Source organism: Hypanus sabinus, chromosome 13 (genome assembly GCF_030144855.1).
Source record: "Hypanus sabinus isolate sHypSab1 chromosome 13, sHypSab1.hap1, whole genome shotgun sequence".
NCBI classification, from domain to species: Eukaryota; Metazoa; Chordata; class Chondrichthyes; order Myliobatiformes; family Dasyatidae; genus Hypanus; species Hypanus sabinus.
The window spans coordinates 84,527,097-84,548,615 of NC_082718.1; the positions used below are offsets into that span (position 1 = coordinate 84,527,097).

At 41.5% G+C, this 21,519-nt stretch overlaps 1 protein-coding gene across 1 annotated transcript in view; it reads right to left on the minus strand.

Moving 5' to 3' along the window:
• scarf2 (scavenger receptor class F, member 2) overlaps positions 1–11,693 on the minus strand; it is a 111,075-nt gene extending 99,382 nt beyond the window's left edge. The window contains exons 1-3 of the mRNA XM_059988061.1: positions 10,915–11,693; positions 10,124–10,182; positions 9,936–10,037 (exon numbers count right to left, since the gene is read on the minus strand). Coding sequence (XP_059844044.1) covers positions 9,936–10,037; positions 10,124–10,182; positions 10,915–11,048 — 295 coding nt within the window. The 5' untranslated portion in view covers positions 11,049–11,693. The remainder of the gene's footprint in view (positions 1–9,935; positions 10,038–10,123; positions 10,183–10,914) is intronic.
• Positions 11,694–21,519: the final 9,826 nt, after the last annotated feature.

Consider the following 21,519-nt stretch of genomic DNA (forward strand, 5'->3'; position numbering starts at 1 on the left):
TGCACGGTTTGTTGTCTTCCGCATTCTGGTTGATCTTTCGTTGATCCTGTTGTAGTTGCTCTTTTATAGATTTGCAGAACATTCCCACAGGAAAATGAATTTCAGGGTTGTATTTGGTGACATGTATGCACTTGGATAATAAAATTTACTTCAAACCTTAGTACTTCATGGTGCAACTTGGATATTTTGGCCTGAGTTTTGCAGAATTGTGCCTCCATCAGCCATAATCATGTTAAATGGTGGAAGAGAGTCGAGGGACTGAGTCCCTACAGCTAATCTTATTGGTGTGTTGGTATTAGATTCACCATTATTATTGCGAGAAAATAACAAATTTAGTGATTCCCATGTGTATAGTTGAAAGGAAGAGCCAAAGTTGATTAAAAAAAAAATTCAACCTTCCTTCACTGGCTTTATATAACCTAAGGAAATGATACGAACGGCCAAGACATCCTGCATCAAAATACACTAACAGTCTATTGGCTTAGTGTAAAAGAGTACAGCGGATTCCGGTCAATTGGGCCATCAATGAATTGTGGCAGCCGCTTATTTGAGACAACACTTGAAAAACGAAAATTAACCAAGAAAGTAGCCAGGATACCCTTTGTTTATTTGGGACACTATGCTGCTTAATTGGGACTGTTGCTGAACGGTTTCTAACTAGTGTTGGTTGTGTACATTTATAAGGCCATTAGACACTACTCTGCTCAGAGTGAACAGTTTTTAAATAGCGTCAGCTGAGTCTTTGTGTTATTCTCACTGATAGCTGGCAAGAAAAAACACAGCAAGACAACCCAGAACTGTATTGATACCTGTGCTTTCAAGGATTCAGGCTTGGAAATGCCAGAAATGGCCACTAGAGGTTATAGAGTGAACAGTTTTAAAGTAGCATCAGTTGCATGTGATTGTGTTATTTCATCCATTTTGGCAGATGGACGCCAATTCAAAAAGTAGTGATTTCTGATCATTTTGCTTCTTTTTACTTTGACTTTACACAGGAGAGCAATGAAGGTAGTCCATTATCTGCACTAGTTGTCTGCACTGATTTTGTTCATTTACAGTTATGGTTACATTACGGTTATGGATGCCACAACCTGCCTGGGTCGTAGAGGCACTGAACAGATGAGCGCTGCACCAGTTGCTTCCATCTCTCATGGTTACGGGAGAGTAAGCATTACCAGTTAATTCAGTCAAAATGTACAATGTGTCCTAGTTAATGTATTTAGTATTGTTCTGAGCTACATTACTCAGCGAATATTCAAAGATAGTAATTGTATTATAAATCTTTTATTGCATCCATTTCAAACCTTAAGTGGTATGTTTTGCAACTTGTAAACATTAAACTAATTGAAAGAAAGACACGGGAGTCTGAAATGTGGGCCTAACTTCGAGTTTACTTTAAGCTTTAAACACACGTATCACATGGTAGTGTGATGATGTATGTAATTCACATATTTTACATATAACCTGTAATGAATTATTTAAATGAACAAGAATGCTTCATCATATATGTATATATACAAGATTATTCAAATATTATTGAAATATCAAATACAAAACAATAAGGGATTTTTATCTTTAGAATATTTATTTCAGAATCAGAATTAAGTTTAATATCAACATAACATGTTGTGAAATTTGTTAACTTTTTGGCAGCAGTACAATGCAATATATGATAAATATAGAAAAAACTGAATTCCAGTAAGTATATACTGGGGTATATGTATATTAAATAGTTAAATTAAATAACTAGTGCAAAAACAGAAATAAAAGAAAAGTAATGAAATAATGTTCTGAGTCCAATGTCCATTTAGAAATCAGATGACAACACTTCATCTTCTACCATAATCTCATATAGATCCTTCAACTATGACTTAAGATGCTATGTAATGATTAAAATAAAATAAACTTTTACTTCATTCCTGGTTTGTGATGTGTGAGCTGTTTAATGTGATTGGGTGCTCAGCCATTTTAATAGCGTTACCACTGTTGGGGGTTCTATTGAACCTACCCCTGACAATAACTCGAATCAGGAAAGGGCAAGTCTATGCCACAGAGAATCTTGTGTGGAGCTGCATTTACACCCAGCCATGTGCAATATAGTTTCACCATTGATTATAGATTTTTGGACCATTATTAACACATCTTCATGTATCAGACTGAGTTCTATTCCTTAATTCCAGTCATTTTTCATTATCTAACCCAGGGGTTCTTAACCTAGGGTCACAGACCACTTGGGGCCCCTCAGGGGTCAGTAGATAAATTCCAGGGGGTCCATGAACCTTGATGCGAAAAAAATTTACATCCGTATTTTCATTAATCTCCAATAGAAATTTGGCATTTCCTTCAATTATGAATGTAGGTAATGAACCACAGTAGTTCTAGCAGTGCCTGTGACTTGGCCACCAATAGAAATCACAGAGATTTTCATATCACTTTACAGTTGTTACAAATATCTCAAAATATCATTTACTACTCATCAGTACTTCAAAGTTATGGTAGTTATTAGACCCACTGCTAGGTTAAATGTGATTACAGTCTTTCTGTCTGCAGATGCTTGTGCAACGTAGCTAGCCAACTATCAGGCAGCCCTGCGCCTAGTAGACGTTCAGCCACTAAACGGTGAAGTCGAGGGTTCTCAAGTTTATGACTCAGACATCTGTGTTGATCTCCTCGCCTTGAAAAGCAGGGTATGGAAGCTGTAATTCCATTTTGCAACTTATCATTGTGAATAAGGATTTTCAACATTTGTAACATTAAAACAAAAAAAAATCGTAGCCAATTGCATGTCCAACATGACATGCATGTCACTTTGTCAAAGACCACTCCACAGATTAATGGTCCCTTTCAAGCTAAGCAATAACAGTCTTCACACTGGTATGTCTTTAAAATATAAAATTTGATTATGCCTATATTTTAAATGCATTGTCTGGTTATTTAATGTGTTAATAAAAAAAACACATATTACTATGTCACGAATTTGTTTTTCTTTAATATTTTGAGAAACTGTATTTCAATATAATTGTTTTTTTTGCAACCTTATGTATGTTATTTTATATATATAAGTATGCTATTCTGAGAAGGATCCATAGGCTTCACCGGACCTTCAAAGAGGTCCACGGCATAGAAAAAGTTAAGAACCCCTGATCTAAGCCTTCTATTCGTTAGTTAAATTGATCAAATCTTTACATTTTACAGAACAGCTGCCTACAGTTCCTAGTCTACTACATTTCCTTTATTCATGGTAACGATCAAGTTGCTCCAGTCCACACACTGATTAGATCTATGGGTTGTTTTATTTCAAATTTGCCAACCACAGAAATATTAGGAGCAGAAGTAGCCACTTATCATCTTGAACATTCACAGAGCTTTTTTTCATGATATGAAAAAGGAAACTTTTCAGACCATTGAGACCCTGCCAGCTCTCAGAATAATCCCACCTCCAATCCTATTCCTCCATCTTTTCCCTGAAAACTGTCTCGCACTCTCATCCATTCCTACAACCAACTACGACCGGCGCGATTTACAATGACCAACTAACCCACCAATCAGCACACCCTTGGCAATGGGGAGTAAACTGGAGCACTCAGCGGAAACCCATGTCATCATGGGAAGAACATGCATACTACACACATGCAGACAGTATTAGGGATCAGCATTAAACTGTGATCAATGGAGCTGTTCAGTGGCAGCATTACCTCCTGCAACTCTCCTACGCTATGCTATGACATTCAATGAGATCATGATTTATCTACATTCATCTCTGCTCACCTAGCATAAAACCATAAGAAATCAGAGCAGAATTACGCCCATCAATCTGCTCCACCATTCTATCATAACTGACATTATCTCACTCAATTCCATCCTCCTGCCTGTAATCTTTGATGCCCTTACTAATCACTAACTTATCAAACTCTACTTTAAATACATTGAATTACTTGGCCTCTATAGCCATCTCTGGCAATGAATTGCAGAGATTCACAACCCTCCAGCTACAGAAATTCCTCCTCATCTCTGTTTTGAAGGGAAATATTTATACTATATTCTGAGGCTGTACACTTTGGTCTTACACTCCCCACTGCAGGAAACATCCTCTCCACCTCCACTCTGTCTAGGTTCTTTCAACATTTGGTAGGTTTCAGAGATTCACCCCCCCCACCCCACCCAACCCCATTCTTCTAAACTCCAGTCTGCACAATGCTCCTCATATGTTAAGCCTTTCATTTATAGGACTATTCTCATTTTGTTACTATTCTGGGTGATTTTGAATCAGGGCAGCTTGCAGATAACGAACACTGAGTTGAACTGAATATGCCCGAACTCTTTTGATTTTGTGTTTTATAATCTGTGTTTTTCCACTCGTATTTTTTTTGTTGCTGTTTGCGCAATTTGGTTTTTTTTAAATGCGTGGGATGGTTTCATGTTTTTCTTTGAATGGATTCCATGGTTTTCTTTGTTTCCTAGCCATCTGTGAGAAAGATGAATCTCAGGGTCTTATACTGCATACTTCGATAATGAATATACTTTGAGTCTTTGAACTTCCTCCAGACCCTCTCCAACGTCAACACATCCTTTCCTAGATAACCTTTATTTTCTCTAACCCCTTAACAACCTCACCAACATTAACCTACCAACAGGTATGGAGAGAGCTGATTCTCTAAGATCTTGCCTGGATTGGAGGATGTTTAGTTGTGGAGAGAATTTGGACAGGCTACGTTTATTTTCCCTGGAGGATAGTTTATTTGTTGAGATAAAGCGTGAAGTAGGCCCTTCAAGCCATGCCACCCAGCAATACCCTGATTTAATCTTAGCCTAATCACAGGGGAATTTAAAATGACTAATTAATCTACCAACCAGTACATCTTTAGGCTTTGGGAGGAAACCTGAGCGCCTGGAGAAAACCCATGTGGTCATGGGGAGAATGTACAAACTCCTAACAGGCAGCAGTGGGAATTGAACCTGAGTTGCCTGTACTGTAAAGCATTGTGCTAACCATTATGCTATCATGCCAAGGAGGCTAATGCATGGCCTGATGAATGCATATAAAGTTCTAAGAGGCAAAGACCGGGGTAGATACCGTGAATAATTTTTCCATGATAAAGATATCAAAAATGAGAGTGCTTAGATTTACAGACAGAATATTATAGTCAATTTTTTTTTTGTTTTTACAGTGGTTGATATCTCGACTAACTGCCAGAGCTAGTGATGAAATCAGATAAAATCACTACAAGTAAGAGACACTTACATTGACAAGGCATAGAAAGATGTTCTAATGTTCTAATGTGGTCGATTATGATCAGTGTAGATGGACAATAATGTTACCATGAACATGATGGGTGGACAAGACTGTTTCTGTGCTGTACAATTCTTAGACTTTAAATCACAGTTCTACTAGTTCCAGCCTGTGTCTCTGCAGTCTTTTGGAAGTCAAAAAAAAAAGTATGGCATAAAAATGTACTTTTTGATTTTCATCCTGAAATCCTAGCTTTAATTTAAATTTTATACCCCCAGCCCCTGCCCCTGGAAGCTCTATTACCATGCTCTATTTCCATGCTTGGAAAACTGTAAACACTTTTCAGATTCTAAATCCACATGTAACTAATAAAGAACAGCAGCCCTAATGTGGGCGCAGGAGCGTCAATGCAAACCTTTCTTGCCTGAGAAGCTCCTGTTTCTTCGCACTCTAATTTTCAGGGACTTCATCAGGAAACTTTTTTTTTTAACAATTTTCAGTATTGTACCTGCATTCTGCATTTGCTGGATCTCAGGTTGGTCAGCGAACTTGCTTTCCTCCAATGTTTAATTCTTTTTTGTTCCACTGCATAGGAATTCGCACTTAATGCACTCAATCTCTCAATCTCGACTGCAACTTATTGCCAATTCCTGACTAAGTACCAATCCGTCTGGAAAAGAAATCTAGTTGAATCAGCCTTTGGACTTCTGTCTGCTGCATGACACTGATACAAAAACACCCAGAATCATCACTATTTATTTAGGAGAGCAGGTATCATTTAAGGCAGGGGTTCTACAAAAGACAGTGTATTTGGCCCAGTACATCATGGGTAAAGCCTCACAATCATTGAGCACATGAAACGCTGTCATAGGAAAGTAGCATCCATCGTCAGAGATCCTCACCACCCCTCACCATCAAGTAAAAAGTACAAGAGCCTCAGCACTCGCACCAACAGGTTCAAGAACAGTTACTACCCCTCAACCATCATTCTCTTGAACGAAAGGGGATAACTACACTCATCTATTGAGATGATCCCACAGCCGATGATCTCACTTTAAGGACACTGTTATTTCAATCTCTAGTTATTTATTGCTATTTATTTATATATAGTTACATTTCAGCAGTTTGTTATCGTCTATGTTCTACCTGACCTTTCATTGATCCTGTTTACAGCTACTATTCTACAGATTTGTGGAGTATGCCTGCAGGAAAAAGAATCTCAGGGTTGTAATATGGCGACACATATGTACTCTGATAATAAATTTACTTTGAACTCTGAACTCAATCTGTGGTCGACGGGCCCTTTAGTTAAAGGTAGGAGTCCATGGCATAAAAAAAGGTTGGGAACCCCTGGTTTAAGGTAAAATGATCAGGAAAGGAAAGGAAGGGAGGGAAAATATTTACAGCTGTCTGGAAGTCATTGCCTTAAAGTGCAACAGAAACCCTCATCACAGTACAAGATAACATCGCAGAACACTTAATGAGCTCTAATTTTAAAGTTACAGACCGAGAGCTGGAAAGTGCAAATGGCCTCAATAAATCTTTCTGGTCTGGCTTGGACGAGGATGTGTTCAATACATTCAGTCAGTGCTATTACTTTCTATGATCCTAGGATTCTGTACAAAATTATTTCATATTCCATATTTAGCAGTGATCAGATAAAGCAGTCAATGCTCCCAAACCTCCCCTACCAGGCACCAGATACAAAAGCTTGAAAGCACCTATCACTAGATTCAAGGACAATTCCTGTCCTGCCATTATCAGACCCTTGAACAGACCTCTCAAATGCTAAGATAAACTCTCGATCTGCCACTCCATCTTCTTGCAATTTATTTGTTTACCTGTACCACGCCCCCTCTGTAGCTGCCACACACTAGTTTGCTGATTCTTCATGAGTCCCCATGGAGGATCTCGGCCTGAAACTTCAGCTGTTTATTCCTCTGCCTAAGCTGCCGAGTTCCTCCAGCGTCCTGTGTTTTTGTGTGCCACACTATATTCTGCATTGCATTTTTTTTAAACTACATTCGCGTATGGGTTGGTAGATGAATTGGTCATTGTAAATTGTCCTGTGATTAGGCTCAGATTAAATCAGAGGATTGCTGAGCAGCATGGCCTATTCCGTGTTGCATCTCAATCAATAAATAAATAAAGGGAATCATGTACTGCAAGATCTGCCCGGATGACATGCAAGCAGAAGTTTTTCATTACACCTCCGTCTACAAGGCAATTATAAGACACCACCAATACACGTAAGGTGACTTTATAAGACTAAAGGTGCACCTCTGCAATCAATTATGGACTTCCTCCTATAAAACACTAAATGTAGATAGGAACGTGTTCTGGTGAATGTAATAGTTCAGCCAGATGGAGTTTCATCAATCTTGCAGACCTCCCCCTTCCTGCAGTGACACGATGGTTAACACACAGTGAGCAGGGACACTCTAAGGCATGTGCTACCATTATACAAAAGCAACACGAAATGAAAAAACCAAGATTAAACAATCATTATAACATTTTCTGAGAATTCACGGTGCAATTTGAAATTACATTGCTGGTGTATCTGTCAAATGAGCTGTGTTACGATACGCTCCCGACCATGCCAGCTTTCGAGGATTTCGATGCCCCCGACTCCCAAATGTAATATAGACGTCCTCGTGCCTTCTTTGTAGCTGCTGTTGAATTGTTGAGTGTGTGCTTTCAGGCTTCTGTACCTCTTTCCTGATGGCGGCAATGAAGATGCCCTGGATACGACGGAGGCTAGAGCCCATGATGGAGCTGGCGAGGCCCATTTAAAGACTCAGGGCCACCCAGCTAATAGGCGGCCATGTTTTGGCGCCAGGATTTTAATATTTAAAGAGCACTTGAACTAGGCTCGGTGCCACCTTGGATTGTCGTACAGGGTCTCATTTATAATCCTGTCCTCATTCTAGTCTCGGCTACTCCTGACCATCCTTACCTCGGTCTCTCGTCACAAGCTGTTTAATCTGAGTTTTCCAGACACGGAACGATGACGGACGTTTCACCTGGCCACACACGGGAAACTGCAAATGTAGATTTACCTCTCTAAATCTTGCGTCTTGCCCCTTACTTCACCTGTGCTGTCAGTTGGAGTGCGGTGGAGATTTTCTGCCTCTGCCTGGGACCATTTTCAAAGTCTTTCACTCTCTTCCTCAGACTTTCTTACTGCTTCGTTTAGAGCAGCAATGAAGGTTCTCCATCTCCGGTGGCATTCCGGACTTCCTTCATCGTGTCAGTTTTCACTGCCGTCAGTCATGCATGTCCCGGCTGGAGACTCAGGAATACCGTCGCACACAGAAGTCGAAGGATTCGTCATTGCCGTTTCCGCAATAATACTGTTTGACAGGTCAGGATCGTTAGCCCTGAGCTGAGTCCCCGAAACTAGCGGACCACTCAGCCCGGCCACCCTTTGACCTGTTCCAAGGGTGATCCTACCAAGAGCCAAAGCTCCAAGCCCTAACTCCAGCCAACACAGCTCTCCGGGTCATTGAGGCCTCCAAACCTAACAACAAAGTCGTGGTCCTCTCAGAGGTCTCTTAGTCATATATCAATATTAAAACGTGGCTGAAAGCTCAGCATCTACTCACATCACCCACTGAATATTGTGCCCTGTGCTTAAAAATTAAAGGTGAATTTTAAAAACTGACATTCGATACAATCAACAAATGACAAATAGCACATCATGTTAATGTTACCAAAGCTGCCGCCCCGTGGATAGTGTAAAGTGACATTAGATAACGGGACTTCAACAAGATCACACTACTTAGAAAGAAGCAGTACTTAAGGGTTATTAGAGAAGGTTATTTTAACTATCAGGGCCATAGAATTATATGCTGTTCGCCAATAACTAATTTTTGAACTGCTTGTGGACTTCAGAAAGGGTAAGACGAGGGGACACACACCAGTCCTCAGAGGGATCAGAAGGGATCAGAGAGAGTGAGCAATTTCAAGTTCCTGGGTGTCAATATCTCTGAGGATCTGATCTGGAGCTAATATATCGATGCAGCTACAAAGATGGCAAGACGGTGGCTATACTTCGTTAGGAGTTTGAGGAGATTTGGTAAAACACTCGCAAATTTCTGCAGAAATGGAGAGCGATCTAACTGGCTGACATGGGGGGCGGGGAAACTGCACATGATTGAAGTAAGTTGCAAAGAGTTGTAAACTTAGACAGCTGCATCATGGGCACTGGCCTCCGTAATATCCAGGACATCTACAAGGAGCGATGCCTCAAAGTCGGTCATCCATCATTAAGGACCCCCAGCATCCAAGCCATGTCTTGTCTCATTGTTACCATCAGGAAGGAGGTACAGAATCCTGAAGACACACACTCAATGTTCAGGAATAGCATCTTCCCCTCTGCCATCCGATTTCTGAGTGGACATTGAACTCACGAACTTTACCTCACAACTCATTTTATTTTTGAACTACTTATTTGATTGAACTATTACATATATATTATACTTAATATAATTCACAGTTTTTTTCTATTATTATATATTCCATGGTACCTCTGCCATGAAGACAACAAATTTCTTGACATATGTCGGTGATATTAAACATGATTCCGATTCTGATTCAGGTTTTGTAACTGTAGGGAGTATGTATTTATTCAGCAGGAAAAGGACTCCTCATTAAACAGGTGCTGGGATTTACCACTTGGTTCATAATAACGGGTTTTACTCACTGGTCTCGCAGTTCGCTCCAAAATATCCATGCCTACAGCGGCACTGGTTGGGTCCGACACAGATTTCATTTGCCTGACAGGTGAAGTTTCCCTGACACAGAGCTGAAAGGAAAGAGGCAAAGAATGTGTCAATACATTGGGAATGATAAACAATCAGGAAATATTTAAAGATATGTGACGTTACTAACCTATAGGACATTCCCGGCCCTGTTGCTTCCACCCAGGGCAACACACACTTGCAGAAGAACTTCGAGGGGAGAGATAGGAGAAGTCAGTTTTCAGAATACTTTATTTGCAAAGACCGCTTTAAATTCTCCCGCTCACTCATAATTAGTTGACCCAACTTTCCAGGCAAATGAAACAATTTCTAGTTTTGAAAATCCTGCCCGCTCTGTTTCTTTACTTCAGGGTTTCACAGACCACACCCCGGCCCCGTGCTTTCCAACGACAGCAACAATAATTACGCTCCATCTCAGGTTAGTCTTAGAAGTTCAGACTCGTTCAGTCCCAGGACAGGAACTGGGGCTGGGGGTGGATGTCTTCAGACCTCTTCACCCCGGCTCCTTGATCATATTCCCCGCCATAATTTTTACACTTTCTACATACTTTTTTTTGGGGGGGGGGGGGAGACCGGCGCCGTGGCTCGCGAAGCAGACAACCAAAACATTGATACAAGCACTGGGAAGAGACAGGAACCGTTTGACCTCATCTCCAGATGTGGGTTATAAAGGGAATCGTGTGAGTTCTGCTTTGGAGAAGAGGCAGGCGAAACTTACGAAGACGCAAATGTAATTGAGGCAAATTTGCTAAGATAACATCTTCTCGAAAGGTTGGAACTGCCCAGCTGTTATTCTCGCGAAATGGTGTCCTAGAATGCCCCCATCCCCCAGTATCTGCAAAGGAATACCGAGATCTCAAGATCTTCGCTCTCCACCCCGCTCCACCTCACCCCACGCTCCCCCAATCCCCAATTCCTTACCCTTGTGCCTTGCACACATTCCTGCCGCTAGGATTGAGCTCCTGGCTGCGACTCAGAGTCGCCAAAGAGAGCAGGGCAGCCCAGAGGCAGCACCCAGTGCCCGGATCCATTGTTGGGACAGCCCGTCTCAGCATCCCTCACACAGACAGACTAGGGTAAAGGGCTGGGGGAGACAGTCAGCCGTTAGCCACCCACCAGCCCTCCTCAGACGGTTGAGCTTGTGGACACACAGTCCGCTGTCATCCCGCAAGGAACGCGCAGTGATTCCCGATCCAGCGGCTTCAGTCTGCGAGCATCCCTCAAACTGTAATCCCAGATAAATATTTTTTTTAAATCCCAAAAAAAGAATCCACGGTGAGTGAATATCAGAAGATTTGTGCCTTTCCTGCAAATTCGATCTACTTTCACCTCTCCATACTTGAAATCCTTGTGGAAAAAAAAGCTCCAAACTCGTTATGACTGATATTCTTTTGGAAGGAGGGAGAGTTTTGTTTAAATTATCCCAGTGCCGTCAGCTCGCCAGGGTTGGCTGTAGGTCGCCCTTCCATCCTTTATCCAGCGAGTAAATAATTTCCACGCACTCCCAGAACCGCATAAAGTTACCCACTTATTTTCCTCCCCTCGCTTGTGTCCTGGCCGCGGAATTTTGGCAGCTACGGCAAAGTCGGGAGGGCAATTCCAGCGGGGAGGGTGGGTGGAGAGGGGGTGTCTTAGGAAGATAAATTCCTGATTCGTTACCGTATTTCTTGCTCCGGACTTGAAGAGAGGCGGAGGATCATTCGCTGGCGCGCGCGCACACACGCTGATTCAATGCAGGATAGTTTTTTTTTCCTCTCTCTCCCTCTGCCTTAAGTTTTATAAATTCTCTCCTCGACGTGACCTCCTCGAGTTCCTTCTGTCAGGCCAATTCCCAGAGGTGTTCAGGAATGGGCTGCTCTTTACACACAATCCAGACCTGTGAGTATGAACGGAAAATGTAGCCGAAGCCTGTAGTTTAACGCAGCCCGCCGCAAAATGCGGGCCCAAATTCAGAGAATTCAGAAAAGACCACCCCCCCCCCCTCCAAAAAAAAAACAGATTACCGTACACTTGGAATAACGATAAAAACCAATGCAGAAAAGATGTTACAGAATTTTTCCCGGTCTCTCTGGCTCAGCTCAGTGCAATTCGTTAGTAACGTAAACTTTCAGGCTCTGAATTATATTTAGTCGCAAACATCTTACCGCCAAATATATAACACCACCAATATCCCATTGGTCTGCTGTGGAAAAGATTCAACTGTGTTTGAAGTGCCTAAACGCAGAAGAAAACATTTGCCGCCTGTTTACCAATGTGGTGGGATTACACAATAAAGAAGAGGTGTACTAGAAAATTAAACAAAAAAGGTATTGCAGTTACTGAACACCTTAAACAAAAATAGAAAGTGCAGGAAACACTCAGTGGGTTAGGTCTCAACTGCGGAAAGAGTAACAGTGTTTTGCAATATTGTTGACCTGAAATGTTAACTTTCTCACAACACAGAATCTGCCTGGGCTTCTGTGTATGTGCACCAGTGACCTTGATGAATGTGTATAGTATTAGCAGACAATGGTGTGAATGTTGCCTAGAATCTGGGCTTCGCTTTCTTTCGGTGTGCTAATTACATAACCCACGTGTTATTAATTTCCATTTAGATGCCCTGAAAGATTTAGAGCCTAAACTCAGAAATGACAATGGAAATAATCCACACCACCCATCATGCAAGCAACAGCAAAGCCCCCAAAGACCATGATCCACAGTCCGTTAAAAGACTGCCGTCCATCCCAACACCTTGACATCTGACTCTCTCTCTCTCTCTCTCTCTCTCTCTCTCTCTCTCTCTCTCTCTCTCTCTCTCTCTCTCTCTCTCTCTCTCTCTCTATCTCTCTCTCTCTCTCTATCTATCTCTCCCTCTCCCTCTCCCTCCCTCCCTCCTCCTCTTGCCATTGCGAGAGGGGGGGGAGTTCAACAGCTCACTTTCTAATGCCACGGACAAATGCCATTAAGCAAGGGGTCCACCGATTCCAGGCTGGGAATCCCTGTATGAAGAGCGAGTGTGGGATGTTTAGCCAACAGGTGCATGAAGGGCTCACGGTCATTGTGTCATTGCTACAAGGATAGTGGGAAGCACAATAGGCTCAGGGTGGCCACAGGAACATAGAAATATAGGAAATGGGTGCCGGAGGTGCCATTCAGCCCTTAGGAACCTCTGCTATGGTCCCGACTGAACAGTGCCAAGCATCCAAGTTTTGGTGCTCCAATTCCCCAGAGAATGGTTAGCTGCCACTATCCCTTTAAGACTCAGACTGCCAGTTATTGCCTGCCACATTCCTTCATGGAGGATCTATACTTAAAGACCTCATGCTGAGCACTCAGTGCTTAATCATAAGAGTTTTATGACTGGGGTTTTATCTTTGGATTTTCATAAGATATAGGAGCAGAATTAGGACATTCAGCCCTTTGAATCTGCTCCACCATTGCATTGTGGCTGATCCCAGATCCCACACAACCCCATATATCTATCTTCTCACCATATCCTTTGATGCCCTGACCGATCAGGAAATGATCAACTTCTGCCTTTAATATATGCATTGACTTGGCCTCCACTGCAGTCTGTGGCAGAGCCTCCCACAGATTTACTACTCTCTGGCTAACAAAATTCTGCCTTACCTCTGCTCCAACTGGTCACCCCCAAATTTGAAGCTTTGCCGTATAATTCTGGATACACCCACCATAGGAAACATCCTCTCCACATCCACCTTTTTGAGTCCTTTCAACATTTGGTAGGTTTCATTGAGACCCCCCTGCATTCTTCTAAATTCCAATGGTACAAGCCCAAAGCTGCCAAATGCTCTGCCTATATTAACCCCATCATTCCCAGAATCATCCTCGTGATCCTCCTCTGTAGTCTCTCCAATGACAACACATCCTTTCAGAGATAGGGGGCCCGAAACTGTTGATAACACTCCAAGTCTGGCCTGATTAGTGTCTTATAACGATTCAGCATTATCTCCTTCCTTTTATATTCTATTCCCCTAGAATTAAATGCCAATATTGCATTTGTCTTCTTTACCACAAGCTCAACCTGTAAATTAACCTTCCAGGAGTCTTGCACAAGGACTTTTAACTTTTAAGTCCCTCTGCACCTCTTAATATTTGAACCTTCCCCCTATTTGAATAATAGTCCACACTATTGTTTCTTTTATCAAAATGCATTGTCACAAATTTCCCAAAACTGTATTCCATCTGCCACTTTTTTGCCCATTCTTCCAATTTGTCTAGGTCCTGCTACAATCGCATTGCTTCCTCAGCACTACCTGCCCCTCCACCTATTTTCATATCATCTGCAAATTTTGTTACAAAGTCGTCAATTCCATTATACAAATCATTGACAAACAATGTGAAAAGCAGCAGTCCCAATACTGACCCCTGAGGAACACCACTAGTCACTGACAAGCCACACAAGAGACTGATAAATAAGATACGGATACATGGAGTTGGAGGAAGTGAATTGGCATGGATAGTAGATTGGTTAACCGATAGAAAGCAGAGAAATGGTATAAATGGGTGTTTCTCCAGTTGGCTGTCGGTGGTGAGTGGGGTGCTGCAGAGGTCAGTGCTGGGCCCGCAGCTGTTTACCATTTACATTGATGATTTAGAAGAGGGGACTGACAGTAGCATAGGAAAATTTGTTGATGACACTAAACTGAGTGGAAAAGCAAATTGTACAGAGAATGTGGAGAATCTGCAGAGGGATACAGATAGGTTAAGCAAGTGGGCCAAGATCTGGCAGATGGAATACAACGTTGGTAAATACAAGATCATCCACTTTGGAAGGAATAATAGAAGAGCAGATTATTATTTAAATGGTGAAAGATTACAGCATGCTGTTGTGCAAAGGGACTTTGGAGTGCTTGTGCATGAATCGCAAAAAGTTGGCTTGCAGGTACAACAGGTTATTAAGAAGGCAAACAGAATGTTGGCCTTCAGTGCTAGAGGGATTGAATTCACGAGCAGGGAGGTCATGCTGCAACTATACAGGGTACTGGTGAGGCCACCTGTGTGCAGTTCTGGTTTCCATACTTGAGGAAGGATGTACTGGCTTTGGAGGCAGTGCAGAGGAGGTTCACCAGGCTGATTCCAGGGATGAGGAGATTAACCTATGAGGAGAGATTGAGCCCCCTGGCATTATACTCTCTAGAGTTCAGAAGAATGAGAGGGATTTTATAGAAACATACAAAATTTTGAAAGGGATATGTAAGATAGAAGCTAAAAAGTTGTTTCCATTGGTAGGTGAGTCTAGAACTGGGGACATTGCCTCAAGACTCAGGGGAGAAGATTTAGGATGGAGATGAGGAGAAATGGTTTTTCCCAGAGAGTGGTGAATCTGTGGAATCCACTGCCCAGGGAAGCAGTTGAGGCTTCTTCACTAAATGTATTTAAGAAACAGTTAGATAGGTTTTGACATAAAGGAATTAATGTAAAGGAATTAATGGTTATGGAGAAAAGGCAGGTAGATGGAGCTGGGTTTACGGACAGATGAGCCATGATCTTATTGAATGGCGGGGCAGGCTGGATAGGCTGGACGGCCTACTCCTGTTCCTATTTCGTATGTTCTTATGACAGCCAATGAGAAAAAGGCGCTTTTTATTCCCACTGGCTGCCTCATGGCTGCCAGCCATTCCACTGTCTATACCTGTATCTTTTCTGTTACGCCATATGATTTTATCTTGGTAAGCAGCCTTATGTGTGGTACCCTATCAAAGGCCTTCTGAAAATCCAAGTAAATGACATCCACTGCCTCTCCTCTGTCCACACTGCTTGTTACTTCCTCAAAGAACTCAAACAGATTTGTCAGGCAAGATTTCCCTTTACAGAAACCATGCTGACTTTGATTTATTTTATCAATAGTCTCCAAGTACCTTGAAACCTCAGCCTTAATAATAGACTCCAACACTTTCCCAATCACTGAGGTTAGACTAACTGGCCTATAATTTCCTTTATTTTACCTTCGTCCCCTTGTAAAAAGTGAAGTGACATTTGCAATCTTCCAGTCCTCCAGGACCATGCCAGAATCAAGTGATTCTTGAAAGAACACGTCCAATGCATCCATTATCTTTTCAGCAACCTCTCTCAGGACTCTGGGGTGTAGTCCTTCTGACCCAGGGGACTTATCCACCTTAACACCTTTGAGGTTGCTGAGTACTTTAATTTATGTTGTCTTGTTTATTCCAAGTCTGAGTCAATCCTAAGCCTGACTCTGCACTTGTGTTCATCACTATCTATAGCTCTCTCATTACAACCTCTCCTCCATTCATTCAGATCATAGCTGAATATCTATCTTAGTACAATATTCCACCTTTCTCCTCAACTCATGAACAGTCATGAGTCAGGAACTGAAGGAATGCAATATATCTACCTCCTTCTTGAACGTTTTTAATGACTTGGCCGCCATTGACTTTTGTGGAGGAGTATTCCATCCTAGAGCCTCTTCCTTTACTAGTCTGGGATGGAAATTATCAGGAGGTGGAAATGCATCAGCCTTTATTTCTTTACTAACACTGATTTCCTTCAGTCCTTCCCTTTCAATAAACCCTTGAGAAAAGGCTATCATGGAGGAAACAAAATGTGTGAGAGTAGGGTGGGTGAGTAAGGAGGGTAAGAATTTGGTAATCTCCAGTGTGTCCAGGGTCTTCACCCAAACAATAGTCCACCCAAATCAGGACCTGTGTAGCAAGAGGCCTTGTACCACAACAAGGTGAAAGTGATCCAGAAATCACAATGAATTGTATTAAAAAGCTGTGACAAGTAAAGTAGCTTTGAAAACTGAGGCTGGCTAATTCTGAGAGGCAGACGTGATAGTAAATGTGGAGACCTTAACTGACATCTCAAGGCCAATCTCACTATGATGTTCTCCAAATATTTTTAGGCTTCTCCAGGAAGGTCATAGATTGCACCGAGATGTTCCAAATTACACCTGAAAGGTTAGAAGAGTGCAGTGCATCATGGGTGACAATTGGTGCTAGTAAATGTCAATGTGAGGAAAATTGCAGATGGAAGTAGAGATTAATTTTCTAATGGGATCACCCAGAAATAATTGCTAACATGACCTATGCAAGATTAAATCACTTGTACGTCCAATTTGCACTCAAAAGGTGTACACAAATTTCTAGCCTTGTACATGAGGATAGTATTTATTCTTGTTTACAATCTGCTCTGGAGACCAGGTCCTTGATCCCAATCCAACTCATTCCACCACTGTTCCACCTTCATGCCTTAAATCCAAGAGACATATACATGAACATGTATAAAACTTACTTACTTACTCCTCATTACACCACTGGTATTTAGGGCAGCAATGAAGGTGCTCCATCTCTAATGGTGTTCAGGGCTTCCTTTATCATTTCAGTAGCTTCCTCGTGGTTTTCACTTCTGTCAGTCTGTCAGTGGACTGGTGACCACTCTTATTCTGGCCGCTACCCTTTGACCTGTTTGGCATGGGTGATCCTACCAAGAGCCAAAGTATAAAGCCCTGACTCCAGCCAGTATAGCTCTCCGAGTCATTGAGGCACACAAGCCTCCAAACCACAACAATGTTGTAGTCCTCTTGGAGGGCATATAATACACAACTTTTCTTTATTAGTTCCAGATTAATTTTCCTTGACCACATCGTATCAGTCCCATTCTCCTTTGACAAAGCCATTCACTACTCCAGGGACACCACACAGATATAGCCCAGTCATTTATCGTCCATTATGAATTGTCTTGATAAAACCCTTTATCTTGCCCTTATAACTTAATGTCCAAATGCAATAGCCCCAGTGTTCCATCTTCAAATTGCATTATGTCTCTCTATCTCTCTCATTATTAAGATCATTGTTAATCTTTACCTCTTTGCTCAGAGTGCTCCATGTCAATTGTCTGATTTTCTCAGATCAATCTCTAGTATTGTTTTCCTACACTAAATTCAATAGACTATCAGTGGCCACTTTATTAGTTACCTCCTGTACCCAATAAAGTGGCTACTGAGAGTATATACAGTATATGGTCTTCTGCTGCCATTACACATTCACTTCAAGGATCAACACATTCTGCATTCAGTGATGCTCTTCTGCACACCACTGTTTTAAAGTGTTGTTATTTGATTTACTGTCTTGTTCCTCTTAGCTTGAACCAGTCTGGAAACTCTCCTCTGACCTCTCTCATTAACAAGGCAGTTTTCGCCCACAAAGCTGCTGCTCACTGGATTTCTTTTTTGTTTTTCACACCATTCTTTGTAAACTCTAAGGACTGTTGCTGCCGCATGATTAGCTGATTAAAAATTTGCATTAACGAGCAGGTGTACAGGTGCACATGCAAATAATCGATACCGTTGTGAGCTAGCATACATTCCCAAGTCTTACTCTCTGTAAATCCAAATGACATTTAAAACTATTATTTCTCACATCCTAATTTTTGGGGAGAACTAAACAAAAGTTGTGTAGCATCGGCGCACATGTTTGGTTGTCACTGCCTCAGTGGACTGATGAGGCCCTGTTCAGTTTTGTATCTCTCTAATATAACTCACCTCATCACTCACCCATTTTGCCCAATGCCTGGTTAATTATGCAACATCTTGATGTTGAAAGTTATCACCAATGTTTTCACTATTCCTCAGTATGTCTGTAAACCCCTCCAGTCCTATACCATTTTGAACAGTCAGTGTTCATGCAGTTCTGGGTTTTAGACCATTCCTAGTTTTAATTGTTTTTCTGACAGTGACTTGCTTTTGGTTAGTAAGGTCCTAAGTCCTAAACTTTCTGTCCCTTTGCCTCACTTTCCTTCTTTAAAATGCTACTTATAACCTCCCCTTTGTCAGAATTTTCAGGCTGTTTTTCTAATATCTACTTACATGAGTTGTTATGATTTTTTTTCTTGTTTGATAAGACTATAAGATATAGGAGTGGATTTAGGCCATTTGGCCCCTCCACTCTGCTCTGCCATTTCATCATGGCTGATCCATCTCCCTTTCAGCTCCAATTTTCTGGCTTCTCCCCGCAACCCTTCATGCCCTAATTGATCAAGAATCTAGTAGCCTCTGCCTAATATATATGTAAAGACCCGGCCCCCAGAGCTGTACATGGCAATGGGTTCCACAGATTCACCACTCTCTAGCTAAAGAAATTCCTCCTCATTTCTGTTCTAAATGGATGAAAACTCTATTCTGAGGCTGTGCCTTCTGTTCCTAGACTCCCCCACCATAGGAGGGAATCCTTTCCAGATCCACTCTTTTCAGGCCTTTCAGCACAGGTTCAATGATATTCCCCCCACCCCTTTCTTCTGAATTGAGTGAGTACCGGCCCAGAGCTATCAAACTCTCCTCTTATGATAAGCCTTTCAAACCCAGAGCCATTTTTGTGAACCTCCTTTAACCATATAAACATATAACAATTACAGCACAGAAACAGGCCATCGCGGCCCTTCTAGTCTGTGCCGAATGCTTACTCTCACCTAGTCCCACTGGCCCGCACTCAGCCCTTAACCCTCCATTCCTTTCCTGTCCATGTACCTATCCTGTGAACCCTCTTCAACAGCAGCACATACATTCGTAGTTAAGGGGCTCAAAACTGCTCACAATACTCCAAGTGAGGCCTCATCAGTGCTTTATAACTCCTCAACAATACAATTGTGCTTTTATGTTATAGTACTCTTAAAATGAATGCTAATGGTGCACTTAAATTCCTCACCATTGACTCAAACTGCAAATTAACCTTTAAGGAATCTGCATGAGGACTCCCAAGTCCCTTCGCACATCAATTTTTTAAAAATTTTCTCTCCATGTAGAAAAAAGTATTTGCTTTTATTTCTTTTACCAAAGTCCATGACCACACGCTTCCTGATACTGCATTCCATGTGCCACCCATTCTCCTAATCTGTCTAAGTCCTTCTGCACCTCTCTGCATCCTCAGAACTACCTGCCCTTCCACCTATCTTTGAACTGTCCACAAACTTGGCCAAAGCTATTAATTTCATCATCCAAATTATTGACATATAATGTTAAAATAAGTGGTCCGAACACGGACCCCTGTAGAACAGTGCTAGTCGCCAGCAGCCAACCAGAAAAGGCTCCCTTTTCTGACGACACCACCATGAAACTTCTTGGGACTTTTTGCTTGATTGAAGGCATTATATGAGAAATTACTTCTGTTGCCAAGTATATCAAATGGAACTTTTGGCAATGGGAACTTGGATAATTTGTCAGCTATCCGCTGAAAGTTTGTTATCATTGTTATCAGTATCACATAATAAATCTTCGTATTTTGCCAATGTTGAAATCGGTTGCTTTTTATATTTTTATGAGATATTAGTTGAATTAGTGCAAGACTAAAATTGTAATTTTATACTGACATAATTTCTATTTTTAACTATTTATATCTTTAATAAACTCATGTATTTTTCACAGTATTTACTCAGAGAAAGCAGTATAGCAGTTACATACCCCATGTGCCATGATTGTGGAACCATTGCCTGTTACCCCAAGTATAAAGGTGATAGCTTTTTCAAAAGTGCCATCTTTTTCATTGAATCTATTGAGTCAATATTAATCTCTGCTTTGCTTCTCAGCTCCTCACTTAGTCTTAAATGCTCCATTCTTGGTGAAATATTTGTGAAGAATCAATGCATCAAAGTTTCTAGTTCATTCCTGAACTTCCAAAACAACCCACGGATCAAAAGTAATCAAGATTGGACACCAACAATTAGCATACTATTATTAGCATTCAATATCAGACATTAAAATCTGTGTAATATTATTCCTGAATCTGTCTGAAGGTTCAGCACCCTTATGATATTACTTCATTAGAGTTGTTCCAGTAGAAGTTTTGGATGTTTTTGCTTTGATGCAGTATTACATCCAAACAATTTGCTGTTGTGTTTAACTCACTCAGAATGTGTCAAAGATCATAGATTCACAGATGTGCAGGTCAGAAGTTTCTTGATGAGCAAATGAAAATTAAACAGAACAAAGTGTCAAAGGTCAGATCCAAAGGGATAGAACATTAGTTTCAAGGATTGTTGTGGAGTTTTAATTGCTAGATGACTAGCCATTTTGGCTAAGGAGACATTAAAGGAAAAGGTGATTGATAGCAGCAATGATAAAGGGGTTCTCAAGAAAATAGATATTTCAGACAATGGTGGCTGATGGAAGGCAGCAGAAGTTTTCAAGGTGGATATCGAGACTACGTTTGATCCTGGTGGTTTGCGATCCAGAGGTTCTTCGGAAGTCAAGAACAAGGCATAAAACCTGTTGGTTGTGGCTGTTTATTAAGTGTTATAAAGATGAATGACTAACAAAGAAAACGTCAATGAACAAATAAGTTGTGGTCGTTCGACTTCCCATTTCCATTCTGACATGTCAGTCCATGGCCTCCTTTACTGCCACAATGAGTTCACACTCAGGTTTCAGGAGTGACACCTTATATTTCGGTGGAACGCAGCAGGCCAGGCAGCGTCTATAGGGAGAAGCACTGTTGGCGTTTCGGGCCGAGACCCTTCGTTAGTCCTGACGAAGGGTCTCGGCAGGAAACATCGACAGTGCTTCTTCCTATA